This window comes from Myotis nattereri (assembly GCF_964212035.1).
Source record: "Myotis nattereri genome assembly, chromosome: 4".
NCBI lineage: Eukaryota > Metazoa > Chordata > Mammalia > Chiroptera > Vespertilionidae > Myotis > Myotis nattereri.
Genome location: NC_138079.1, coordinates 47,559,717 through 47,573,531, shown reverse-complemented (window position 1 = coordinate 47,573,531; position 13,815 = coordinate 47,559,717). Strand labels below are relative to the sequence as shown.

At 39.6% G+C, this 13,815-nt stretch overlaps 1 protein-coding gene across 1 annotated transcript; it reads right to left on the bottom strand.

The window, feature by feature from the left end:
* Positions 1-3,486: 3,486 nt before the first annotated feature.
* On the bottom strand, positions 3,487-5,612 carry COX7C (cytochrome c oxidase subunit 7C). Its single transcript, XM_081089008.1, has 3 exons — positions 5,429-5,612; positions 4,401-4,539; positions 3,487-3,589 (listed from the first exon to the last, which is right to left on the bottom strand). The coding sequence occupies exons 1-2, from the start codon at positions 5,501-5,503 to the stop codon at positions 4,423-4,425; spliced, it is 192 nt and encodes a 63-aa protein (XP_080945134.1). The 5' UTR covers positions 5,504-5,612; the 3' UTR covers positions 3,487-3,589; positions 4,401-4,422.
* Between the last annotated feature and the right edge of the window lie 8,203 nt (positions 5,613-13,815).

The window sequence follows — 13,815 nt, the reverse complement described above, 5'->3', positions numbered from 1 at the left end:
GAAAAGCTTTACAGAAAAGAGGGCACTTGAGCTAAGTTATGGTACATAAAACCATTGGAGCTGTGTGGCCAGGGTGACATGCCAAGAAGCTGGAATTTTACTGATGGTCGCAGATTATATGATGACTTGCATTTTAGTACTGACTCCAGGTATCTTTCCACTGCTACTATTAAAGGATCTGCTGGACAGCTGGTTAGAACTGCAGCTAGAGGAATTGAAAATACCAACCTAAAACTGCAGAACAGCTCTGGGAATTGAAAATACCAACCTAAAACTGCAGAACAGCTCTGGGATTAACTTGAGCAATTTATACCATGAGCATTTTAGCTTGAACTATTCTTTTTTAGTACATAGGGGGAATATATATATATTTACAAAATTAATATTCTGTAGTTTTAAAAAATCCAGTCCAACACAAAAAATTTATTCTGGAGTCACAAGCTAATATGAAATTGTGAGTTTTGTGTCAAACTGGCTGGGCCATGGTATTCAGATAATTGGTCAAACATTGCTATGGATATTCCTGTGAAGGTTTTTTTTTCCTTCTTCACAATGTAAAGGTGAGCCTCATCCATTCAGTTGAAGACCTTAATAGAAAAAAACACACAAAAACTTCCCTGGAAGAGAGAATTCTTCCAACAGATGCTTTAGACTAAACTGCAGTTCTTCAGTGACCCCACCAGATTTTGGACCTGTCAAGCCTCCACATTTGCATGAGCTAATTCCTTAAAATAAATCTACACACGTCAGGTTGCTTATTACTTTGGAGAATCCCAATATAAAAACTGAACATTTGTCTGCCCTCCATCACTCCATATTCTTACACAGTAAAACCAGTCTACTGAAGCCGTTTTATGGGAATGGGGCAATCCACTGCTAGTTTTTCTCATTCATGTACAGCAGGTCCCTGAATGTTTCTGTTATGAGAAAATATTCTGGGTCAGCGGTATTGTGTGATTTGCACCTTCTTCCCATTTCTGTCTTTCCTGGGTAGTACTCAGATTTCCTCCCTCATCCCGAAGATGTGCACGGTAACTGGCATGTCTGTTGTGCCAGTGGGACAGTGTGTGTGCTGGGATGGAATTCCTTGCACCCTGAGCTGCCCAAGTCGGCTCCAGCCACCAGCAATCCTGAACTGGAATAAGCAGGTTGGAAAATAATTATCTCACATATTTTTATTAATCTTCCTTACCAGTTAACTGCCACACGTCCAAAATGGTAATCATCCCCCCACACCAGTGTTTCTCAACCTTCCTAATGCCGCGACCATTTAATACAGTTCCTCATTTTGTGGTGACCCCCAACCATAAAATTATTTTCGTTGCTACTTCATAACTGTAATTTTGCTACTGTTATGAATTGTAATGTAAGTATCTGATATGCAGGATGTATTTTGTTACAAATTGAACATAATTAAAGCATAGTGATTAATAACAAAAAAAATATGTATGTTTTCCGATGGTCTTAGGTGATCCCTGTGAAAGGGTCATTTGACCCCCAAAGGGGTTGCGACCCACAGGTTGAGAACCGCTGCCACACACCATGATACTTTGAATTTAATAAAAAAAATCAATTTGCAATGAGTATCATAAAAATAAACATTATAATTCGGGTGTTCTTAAATATTTCAGTTGAAAATTCTCATGAAAAAATTTTAAAGCATCTATATACACTTATGGCATACAAAGGGTTAAATGTTTATACAGCTCACATTTAAATTTTAATATTAGAAGTGTTTTGAGTCTTTGTAAATTTGTTGTTTTTTTTGTGTTTTGATCAAAAATATGCCATTGGAACTGATTTAATGGTTTTGGTTTCGTTTTAAATCACTGCTTAAAGTCACAGATCCAACCTATAGGCAATATTCAGTGAGGATTTACTGTATGATTTCCAATTAACTTAAGAAGACAAATTTAATAAATCAGATGTTTTCTACCTACACCTTGCTGTCCATACTAAGTTAACTTCTGACTCTTGATATATTTTAAAGCAGAAAACACCATTTAGATTAGAACTTGCCAGAGAGCAAAAATGTTTTTATATAGCTCATTGCTCCTCAAAATAATGAGGTAAGCTCTATCCCCAGAGACAGCTAAATTTGCAAATTTAAGGGCAAAGATTTGAACCAAGAATTCAGAATCATTTTATGAACCATGAATTTACTCGTTTCTTCTTTTCCCAAAGGTAGAAAGCCTTGATGTTCTTGATGTTCCATTGAAAAACTCAACACAGGATGACAGCTGTTTCATCAATGATCAAAACAAAAAAACAATGACACACAAGTACAGGGAATGGTGAAATAGTTATTTAGATTAAATTGCATCCATTATTTAAATAGTTGCCTGGTGGTTATTAAAAAGTGTAAGATAGGTATGGAAGTAGCTGTTTTGTTCCATGAAGGGATGGAACAGTTCTCAACCTGTGGGTTGCGACCCCTTTGGGGGTCAAATGACCCTTTCCCAGGGGTCGCCTAAGACCATCGGAAAACACATAATTACATATTGTTTTTGTGATCACTATATGCTTTAATTATGTTCAATTTGTAACAATGAAATTGGGGGTGACCACAACATGAGGAACTGTATTAAAGGGTCGCAGCATTAGGAAGGTTGAGAACCACTGATCTAGAGCAATTTTTCAAGAATCCAGAAGTACACACTTTTATGTGAATATTTTAGTTTTAAGTATTGGTTTAAAAACAGTACTCCCTGCCCTCCCCCCAAACTCTAGAAACCAAACAGATCACCAGTTTACCCCTGCTTTACAGTGTCCTTCTAACACCAAAGGTGTTCCAAAAGTGACCAAATTGAGATTAAAATATTTTGTAATTACTCTTTTCTTTCCCTAATACCCCTAGGAATGAAGGCGCTACACTTACAAGCAGCCTTTCATTACTCAAATTCGATTCATGGGTACAATTACTAGAGCTATCTTTTAACCCATTTCTACTAGTCAAAGCATCAGAATAAATTGATAATTATCATTTCCTATATTCTACTTTACATGCTACTTTATTCCATTTCAAATACTGTATTTCTTTTCAGTCTAAACAAGACTAATATTGGCTAGTGGCACATTTATGAAGACAAAAATTTTAGTTTTAGGGAATAGTCCTAGAGGAAAGTATGAAACTCTTGCACTTAATTATCTGTATACAACCCTGGTTTTCCTCATAAGTAACTAACACTGAGGGAGAAAAACTAATGCACTCCTTCAAAGTAAAGGGGAAGACTGAAAGTAATTTTTTTCTCTCCCTTTAAATAAAAATTAGTATAGAATTAAAAGTCAAATTTGCATGTGTAACATAAATTGCCAATAAGGTCATGACCTAGAACTCAAACTTAAATATCAGATTTTAAGACCAAGACATAAGCTAAATAACATGTATTTTGGTCAAGAATCTAATATAGGGTTAATACCCAAATGAAAAGGTACACATATGCTCAATTTATCACATTTTGTATTTCAGAGAAGAGGCATTAAGGATTCATGCCATACGTTTATTTACAAACAAATCCAGTATGTTGAGTTCAACAGTTTGATCCATTTTTCAAAGAGACTGCACCTCTTAAAATGCTCCTCTTCATATCTGTGAATAAAAACACACAAAAAACTAATGGTAGTGAAAAATCCCATTCATTTAACAGAAATGGTGTAATTTCATCAATGTATTGTCTGTCCATCACAGTTTATGACTGGTACATCAGAAAGCGTTTACAGTATCATGACTTCATTCATACTGATTTGCTTCATCATATGCACCGAACTCTTTCCATATTAATGGCTTGGACAAATAATTTTCCCTCTAAACTATGACAAATAAAGTCTTTATTTTCCTAAGTATACTTTGGAATTTATTCCAATTACTCCACAGAGCTTCCTTAGAGTGTCATTTTTGAGGGAAATGCTGGTAACAATAAACTAAATAAATCTGTTCTTCTCACGCAGGAATCTGCTAACATCCCAGGCCACAAGACTCCCCTGGGCATAGAGTAAAATATATTGCCCTCAAGATGGACTAATAGTCAGTTTACTAGAACTTTCCTGGTTAGACAGTGTTACCTCTGGCTAAAAATCCCGATCCACCATCACTAGCTATGAAATATTGGGCAACTTAACACTTTTAATGTCTCCAATCAGGTATCAATCATCTACTTCACAGGCTTGCTAGGGAGCCACATGGGATTATTAATACAAAGCATACCCAACCAACAACAGTACTGAATAAACCCTGGCTTTCGGGTGAAGACACACTTGTTGCTAGGTTTATCAACTTGTCTCCACCAAGGCCACACACACACTTCACTTCCACCTATTTTTGGAGGAAGAGGTGGAGAACACAGGAAGAAAGACAAGGGAAAGCACTGCTTTGGGAAAATTAGAAATCCATAATTAATTACCTGTATCTTGGATTAAACATCCTTATTTTTTAAGCAGTTGGTGTCTTACTATAAAAAAAGGTGCAGCAAATCCTGATCCAAAGTATAAAGTCATCATGACTAGTAACCGCCACTTGTTTTCCACTGAAAATGGCAAATTCTGTTGGGAAAAGAAAACATGCAAAAAGCGCTTCACATCATCTGATTTTATAGACCACCAGTAAGTACACAGAGGACAGGCTATTTTCCCATTTTACATAATCTAACATCGCACCCTTTTAAAACATTATCTTTCCAATCCTATGACCTCCATCATACATAACACTAGAAAGTAAGTAAGATAAAATCAAATCTGGCTCTGCTGAGCAGTGGTCTTAAGAACTCGGGTGTAAACTAGTGAACTTTCTCTTTTATTTTAGAAAGTCAAAAATACTCTCCAAAGGTAAGTCTGGAAACAGCACTGCTCTAGTTTACTAGTTGTTGAAAAGTAGGCCCTCGTTAGAGGAGGCACGGGCTACCGAACCGCACCACGGGGTCTGGGTTTCCACAGCCGAGCGGCACCCCCTCGAGGCCGGGTCGCACGCAGGCCTGCGCCGGGCGCCCGGGACCCTCGGGGGCTGTTCCTAACCACCCGGGTCCGGCTGCTTACCCTCGAGGCTAAGCCCACCCTCAGCCAACGAGGGCTCAACTTAGCAGCTAGTTAGAGAGGATTCGACCCACAACCACAGGCCCTCGCGCCGTCTTCATTCATCCCGGTGACCTCTAGTCCGACCAGCCGACGAGGTCTCCACGACCCGCCGCCGGTGCTGGAGGTGGAGGGGGCCTCCAGCTCCACCTGCTCGTTCCTTTCCTGGACGAAGGCGCGCACCCAGGGTCCTGGGCTTTCCCCCCGGCCCAGGGGGAACCCGAATGCTAGTCGCTGTCCCAGGCTCAATTCCGGGCTTACCGTCTCCCTTCCCACGGCCCACAGGCGGCCCTGGGTTCAGCGAGGAGCGGGCCGGTGTCCGCTCTCCCTTACCCCCCAGTGACCCCGGCCTTTCCACACTGACCTTCCCTGGGCCCTCCTCATAGTGGCTCCTACGGACCACAGAGGTTGTGAACCTCCGAATGCTTTGGCCCAACATTTTCCTGTTGGAAGGCCGGCGAAGGTGCAGAAACCGAAGCAGGAGAAATGGCGGTATCACGCCAGCCGTTTTTTTCACGACCTTGTTCCCTTCCTTCAAGGACCGAAAGGGGAGATGGGAAATGGGGCGGAGCTCTCCGAAATCGCGTGAAGTGGCGAGCGCCGGGGTTTGTGGGAGTTGTAGTTCTAACCATGGACGCCATGTCGAGCCTGAAGGATTATGGGAAATGTAGTCCTGTGCCAGTCTCAAGGAAGACCAGAACCTACACTGCCTCCTATGAGTAGTGATTGATTGGTTCAGACCTGAGTTCTTGACAAGTTTCTTGGCGTCTTGTTTTCTAGAAAGATTATTATTATTATTATTAATCCTCACCTGAGGATATTTTTTCCATTGATTTTTAGAGAGTGGAAAGGAAGGTGGGGGCGGGGGAGAGAGAGAGAGAGAGAGAGAGAGAGAGAGAGAGAGAGAGAGAGAGAGAGAGAGAACATCTACTTGAGAGGTACACATCGGTTGGTTGCCTCCTGAATGCGCCCCAATCAGAGCCAGAGACTGACCTGCAACCGAGGTATGAGATGAGGATGTACCTGCCCTTGACCAGGAATGGAACTCATGACCCTTCCATAGGTCAGTGGGCCTACACTCTTCAGTCCTGAGCCAAACCGGTCAGGGCTCCAGAGAGATTTTTACTAAATTAAGTGAAGCAGTTTCACCACATGCACTCTAGTTTATGAAACAATAAACTTCTCCCTTCACTTTCATTATGACTATATAGTACTAGGTGCTTGTGATTTGCTGTACTCTACCAGAGCTGAGAGAGATGTGTGCTACGATCTTACCTAAGGAAACAAAGCATGAACGCAAGTAGCCAGTACAAAGGCTGTTCGAGAGAAACTGAGTAGAGTGTTAGGGGAAGGATTCCTGAAGATACGGGGAACTGAACAGTACAGAAGTATCAGTGGAGGGCAGAGATGAGTATGGCATGTTTCGAGTGTGGAAGAGAAAAGCAGCCTCTGATATCCAGAGCTAACCTGGACAAGGAATTAGTGTTCCCCTGCTGAGTGTAAATTTCACAGAACATCAGCATCAGGCAAAATTACTCAGTGCTGGCGATGGATCAAAAAAAGAGTAAAATCACGGCGTTATTATATCTGAACATAGATAAAACATGAACATTAAGTCACAAAAATGACCAAACATCACCGTGATCCAGTCTAATATGATCACTTCTGCATCCTTACCAATGACAACCTTACCTTGGACTAGTCCCTCTTTTTCCTAAGTAAGATTTAGTCAGACAGCCAAAGTCATGGAAAACAAGGGCAAATTCTGTAAGTCCTAACACCTTGCTGAGATGCCCACGGTTCCTGATGGTATTCAGTTTCTTTTACTGCAATGAATAATAAACCCAGTTTGTTCAATTATTGGTGTGTCCTGGTGGCCTTTGGATAGTGGGAAGTAACCAGTGATAAATGAGACTAGAGAAATGGCACGTTATATTGTGGAGGGCCCTGGTAATCTAAGTTTTATTCTCTTCATTTGGGTCCTTATGGGCCCTGTGGCAAATTAAAGATAGTTGCAAATGTTTTTATTAAGAGATGGGGCCTTTGCCTTCTCTCCCTGAATCTGGATAGACTCTCTGTGACTTTTTGACCAAGAGAATTTGGCATTAGTGATGCGGTGCCAGTGTTCTGCACAGGTCTTATGTTACTGGCAGCTTCCTTTTATGTCTTTTGGAACACTTGCCCTTGGAACCCTGAGCCTTCATATGAGAAGACTGACTAGTCTGCTGGAAAGACCTTAAAAATTCACCAAAAAGAGGTGGATGTTGGCTGAGGTGTCAGGCATGTGAGTAAAGCTATCTAGCACCCTCCAACCCAGTCCAGCTGCAGCTGAACAGTACTGAGTGGCCCCAGGCAATGCTGTGCAGAGAAGAGTTGCCCAGGTTAGCCCTGCCCCAAATGCTGATATACAGATTTATGAGATACAATAAAATGATTATTCTCTAAAGCCATTAAGTTTAGGGCAGTAATAAATAACTGAAACAGACACCTAGAAGCAACATTGGTTTATTTAGGAACCTTTTGTCTGCCAAGGGCCATTTGAATATTTATAGCATCATTGCCTTAATATAATCCTATATAATAAAAGCCTAATATGCAAATTGTCTGGGGGTTTGACCAGGAGACCGGTAGTTCGACTGCTCACTATGGTGTGTGCTGACCACCAGGGAGTGGCATGGAACATGGCAGGCATCAGCGATATGGCGCTGGCAGCAGATGGCAGTGGAGGCGCTGCTGGCCCCGATGGGCCCTGACAAGAGCGGGACCGTGGCAGTATGGTAGAGCAAGTGAGCAGGCAGTGCCAGGCCAAGGCGGGAGCGAGTAGAGGCCCGATTGCCTGCTGATCACCCCGTACTCAGCAACCAGCAGTGGCGGTGGGAGTGGGCCTGGCCCTGATCAATCGCCCCTCAGGTGGGATGGTGGAGCAGGTGAGGGGGTGGCGCCAGGCCAAGGTGGGGTGCCAGGTGTGGCTGTGGGGCTGTGAGGCTGGGGGTGTGAGCTGGGGCCCAATATCTGCAGGCCGCCCTAAGGGACCCCACCCATGCACAAATTCATGCACTGGGCCTCTAGTTCACTTAATATGACTTTATGTTGGTATGAAATTTGGAGTCCCAACTGTGGGTGCCTTGGCAGGGCCAGACTAAATATTTCTCAGGCTTTCTGTGGCCTACAGGCCAGAGGTTCCCCACCCCTGATTTAGAAAATCATTTGCCATGAGAACAGTTTCTCACCATTAACCTATATAATTAGTAATTTAACTGTGTCATTTAAAATATATATTGTAAAAAGAATGTTCTTGTCAAAGGGTCAAAGTGAGCACAAAGAAAAATTTTGTATGAGTTTTCATATTGTTTTTTTTAGTTGTTAATTAGTAACCAATTAATAAATTAGCTAACTAACTGACATGCCCTGAGATTAGGGGTTTTATGCTAATATTGATCTCTCAGATTCACGGTGGAGGAAAAAAGAAAAGTAAAGAAATCTGTCAATATTCTATTTTTGAATAGGCATTGTGGTAAGTTAAATATGGTGATAATTTCTTTGTAACTCTTCCAAATGAAAGTTTGGGTCTTACTTCCTCGTCACCTTAGTGACCTGCTTGGCCAACAGAATGCTGCGGAGTGACATCCTGAAACTTCTGAGGCTGGTTTATAAAAAGCATTGCCGTTTCCATTCAGGCAACTGGAAATGTTCTCTTAGGAGAAGTCAGCCACAAGTAGGAAGTCTAACTACCCTGAGACAAGCAGGACTATGACGAAGCCCAGGCTAGCCATGTGGAGAAGCCACATGGGTGGCAGAGGGGAGAGGGAAGTAAAGGTAAGAGGAAGGGAGGAATATGCCATGTGCCTGACCAGCCCCAGCTCTTTCTGCCATCCCTCTCAGACCAGGCATCAAATTTATGAGCAAAGAAGCCTTTAAGTGATTCCAGCCGCAGGCATGGTTCGCCTACAGCCCTTCACCTATATGAGGTGTGGTCAACAAAAACTGCCCAGCTGAACCCATCGGCCTCCAGCACTGTAAGAGAAAATGTTGTTTTGAACTGCTAAATTTTGGGGTAGTTTGTGATATAGGAATAGAATCCTGGAACAGGCATCATACACAATTTCTGGTACACACAGCTTAATAATCTAAATTCAGTCATGATAGCTACCAAGAAAAATATGAATCATTTTAGACAAACTTTTGATTCAGTATGATACTCTTTTGCTATAAAATGAATATTAAGAGAAATGAGACGTTTTATGGATTGGTACAAAATCGAAACATAGTTAGGGACATGAGATTTACTCCAAAGTTATATTTTAGAAATAAAATCCAATTATTTTAAGTAGTGAGCGTGACATATATCATAGAGTGAGCATTGCACTTTTCAGACCCACATGTGTCTTTGGAGACTGAAATTACATTATATAGAACAGTATATCTAAAAATTAAAGTGCAGTATTTGTCATTTCTTTCAACAGCTGCTATATTAGATTTTTAAGAAGTACGTTAGAGTTATTTAAAAACAAATTGTTTAGTGAAGGAATTATATATCTCTATTCTACATTGAAAAACTTAAGTTAACAAGTTTCTTAAGGTTTTAAGTTTTTAGAATATCCTGCGACTGTAGAGTTAAAGTCAGAACTCCATGTTAACTTTTATTTGGAATTTTACATTTGTAGAAGAAAAAAACCCACCTCATTTCAGGAAGGAGAAAATGTGAATTCAGTGAGGCAGGTAGGATTGGAAAATATTCTGCCAGCTTTCAGAATGATTTATTGATGACCAACTAGAAGAAACTTTTTGCAAAAAGAAGTGCTCACCTGATTAAGCTGTATATTTTACTTGTCACCTTGTTTCATTAGTTTCAAATACCTTTTTTTCTATAAAAGCATCTCATATTTCTAATTCCAACTTTATTGCTTAATTTCAATGTAAGTTTAAGGATCATTCACTTTTTTTTAAAGATTAACTCATAGTATAATTATTTGCCATTGGAAATTGCCAAGCATAGGTAAATATATTTTTACAAGATGAATACAGAAACTAAAATTTCTCAATTTGAAAATCAATGATTCATGTTATATTTATGTTCTATCTCAATAATGACATAATTTGCAAAGAAAGTTCTGAATAGATTTATTTAAATTCACTATAACATTTCCTGTTTCTTATGTAACTGGAATACTAACTGGTTAAGTAGTTTAATTTATTTACTTTAGGGAAACATAGTTTAATTGAAAAAGGGGACTTGGAAAATAAATTTGAGCATCATTCTAAAAATAAATCCTCTATTGTTAGAGTAGAAGTAAGAACAACAAGATATATTTGAGAGTATCATATGCATTTCATATGATGGTTATAAAGAATTGTGCAAATATGCCCAGCTGGCATGGCTCATTGGTTGAGCAAGGACTTATGAACTAGGAAATCATGGTTCGAATCTTCCTCAGGGCACAAGCCCAGGTTTCGGGCTTGATCTCCAGTGGGGAATGTGTAGGAGGCAGCCTATCTATGATTCTCTCCCATCATTGATGTTTCTATCTCTCTCCCCCTTCCTCTCTGAAATCAATAAACATGTAAAAAGAATTGTGCAAATAAGAACTCTTTGGAAATCTTGATTTATAACCAGGCCTATTATTGCTGAGCAATGCATATAAAGCTGCTACTATATTTCTACCATTCAGATGAGATAAGAAATCAAATAAAAGGCACTTTGTTCATCCAGACCAGGGGTCTTCAAACTTTAAACAGGGGGCCAGTTCACTGTCCCTCAGACAGTTGGAGGGCCGGACTATAGTTTAAAAAAAAAACTATGAACAAATTCCTATGCGCACTGCACATATCTTATTATGAAGTAAAAAAACAAAACGGGAACAAATACAATATTTAAAATGAAGAACAAGTAAAGTTAAATCAACAAACTTACCAGTATTTCAATGGGAACTATGGGCCTGCTTTTGGCTAATGAGATGGTCAATGTCCGGTTCCATATTTGTCACTGCTAGTCGTAACAAGTGATGCAAGTGTGCATCAGTTAGTGTAGATCTGGTTGGAGATTTCAGATGTTTCATTCTGGAAAAAGGCCTCCTAACTTCAAAAAAATAGACCTCCTAACTTCAAAAAAATAGACCTCCTAACTTCCAAAAAAAAAATCCTAACTTCTTCTTACCTTGGTCCTCAGGCAGCAGCAGGCTCTGCACAGGCAAGCTCAAGACTCCTCCGATCACACCCGAGGCTGAGAGGAGGAGTCGAGAGACAGAGAGAAGGAGGGGAGTCAGAGAGTGCGGAGCACATTCCACACATGTGCACTGCGGGCCTAGGATGAGTTGGCTGCTAAGCAACAGGCAGCGGCCACAGAAACACCTGGCGGGCCGGATAAATGTTTTTGGCGGGCCGTAGTTTGAGGACCCCTGCTCCAGACAATGGTCTGGCAACAACCTGGTTAACAAAGTCCATCAGATGTGTTTGCTTATGCTATAACAGTTTTTGTATTCTACTTTTTAGTTTATACTTATTAAGAAAAATGGGATTTACTTGAGAATAACATTTATGCACGTTGAGTAAATTATTACTGAATTCATCAAATAGTTCTTTTAGACATTTCAACTAATTATAAAATTACACAAGGGGGTTCAGTTTAATTTTCAGCTCTCTTTATATTCTTCAATTAAGCTATACCCTTACTGAACAGTATTCTAAAACTGTATCATTATCCCTGAGTTGTGCTCAGGACCTTCTTACCACTTTGTATGAAAGGATTTTATAAATAACAGACACATGAAACTCATTGCTAGGTTTACTGTGGAGATTTTTTTTCCCCTTTGAGGATGTGTTTCAATATATTTCACTGTATCATTTTTATGAGGACCCACAGGAGAAATTTGCATCTGGTCTTAGAACTAGAATAAACACGTTTCTCTGGGGTAGCTGATTTGCTTTCATCTTATGAATACTGTGAATAACAAACTTCATTGTGATTTTTCTCTTGATACTGGTTCCTAGAAAGTTTAGAGACAAAGGCATGACTCACCTTCAGTGGAGAGAACAAATGTATTTTGTGTACTTTACTCCTGGCTCCATCTTCTTTTCTAAATTTATTTACCTTTGCTTCACTTTTCCCCCCAATTTTAAATTAACTTTATCTTGTTAAATAATATGGGTCTTTCTTCTGTACCTCAAATGTTTTCTGGAACTACATTAGCATGCAAGTAAACTAATAATTCATAAATTTTCCAGACATAGAAGGTTGTTGTACTGTTACACTTGTGTGTGTGTTACATGTTGCTGAGTCAGCTCCAACTTTGGTGACTCTGTGAATGAGTGATGTCCTGTCCTCAACATCCCTGCTCTTGCCTGTGCCTTTCTTTATGGAGTCAGACACCTCGTATTCAGTTTTCCTCTTTTCCTGCTGCTTCTATTTTTCCCAGCATTATTGCCCTTTCTAAAGAAACCCGCCTTCTCGTGATGTGCTGGAAGTAGGACTGAAGCTTCAGTATTGTCATTTTTGCCTCTAGCAATGTTTCAGGCTCAATTTGCCCTGAGACCCGCTTGTTCTTTCATATTAGTCAGAAAGGTATTTTCAAGTTGAAAATACAAGAAAACAGCCCTAACCGGTTTGGCTCAGTGGATAGAGTGCCGGCCAGCAGACTGAAGGGTCCCGGGTTCGATTCCAGTCAAGGGCATGTACCTTGGTTGTGGGCACATCCCCAGTAGGAGGTGTGCAGGAGGCAGCTGATCGATCTTTCTCATCGATGTTTCTAACTCTCTTTCTCCCTTCCTCTCTGTAAAAAATCAATAAAATATATTATTTAAAAAAGAAAATACAAGAAAACATGATCTATTTCAATTTTTAACAAAATGTAATTGTTTTTAGCAATATTAAATCATTATTATCCCTTTTAAAGAAATTATTATCTATATAGATAAAAGCCTAATATGAAAAGTGTCCTCTCAGGAGTTGAGCCAACTGGGAGTTCAATCGATCACTATGATGTGCGCTGACCACTGGGGAGTGGCGGTGAACGAAGGAAGGCCCCAGTCAGCAGCAGGCAGGTGCTAGGGACCCTACCAGTGCATGAATTTTGTGCACTGGGCCTCTAGTACAAATATCATTTTAATGAGAAATTTAAGCACCCATGCACATTTTAAAATTTTAGGATTTTGTGTGTGTGTGTGTGCGCGCGCGCGTGTGCTAGTGATGCTATCTGTGAATGCAGTACAAAATAGATATAATCTAATGGTATGCAATGTTACTAAATGGTATGCAATGTTAGATATAATCTAATGGTATGCAATGTTACTAAAGAGCCAGTTAAGATTATAAATAATGTAAGGAAAATTTGGATATGCCAGAAAAAATATAGAAATTTATAATTAATTTTTAATAAAATGCTATAGCTCATATTTAAGAATATGTAGTATATGAAGTTTTAGTTATAGTATACAAGATGACTTTAAAAAAATAATGGAATGATCATCAAAGATAAAAAAAAAACCCAAAGTGAAGTATAGGATTTAGGTAAAATCTTTTCCTTGTGAAAAATACAAATAACTAAAACAAACAGATTTTGATACAAGTCTTAATGCTAAGACTATTTTGAATTTAAAAGATAAAATTTAAAACAATCAACAAATTTAAAAATTACTTTGAAAGAGCAAGTACTGAAAAACAGAAAATTTTTCATAAATAGCACTTGATACTTTATTAATAACTAGCTAATTTAAAAAAGCCCAGCATTACCTAAAATTTTTAATAGTGCATAAATG

Coding starts and splice junctions, on each gene's coding strand:
- COX7C (XM_081089008.1), bottom strand. CDS start 5,503: ATGTTGGGCCAAAGCATTCGGAGGTTCACAACCTCTGTGGTCCGTAGG. Junction 4,540..5,428: donor ATGAGGAGGGCCCAGGGAAG/GTCAGTGTGGAA, acceptor TTTTCCCAACAG/AATTTGCCATTTTCAGTGGA.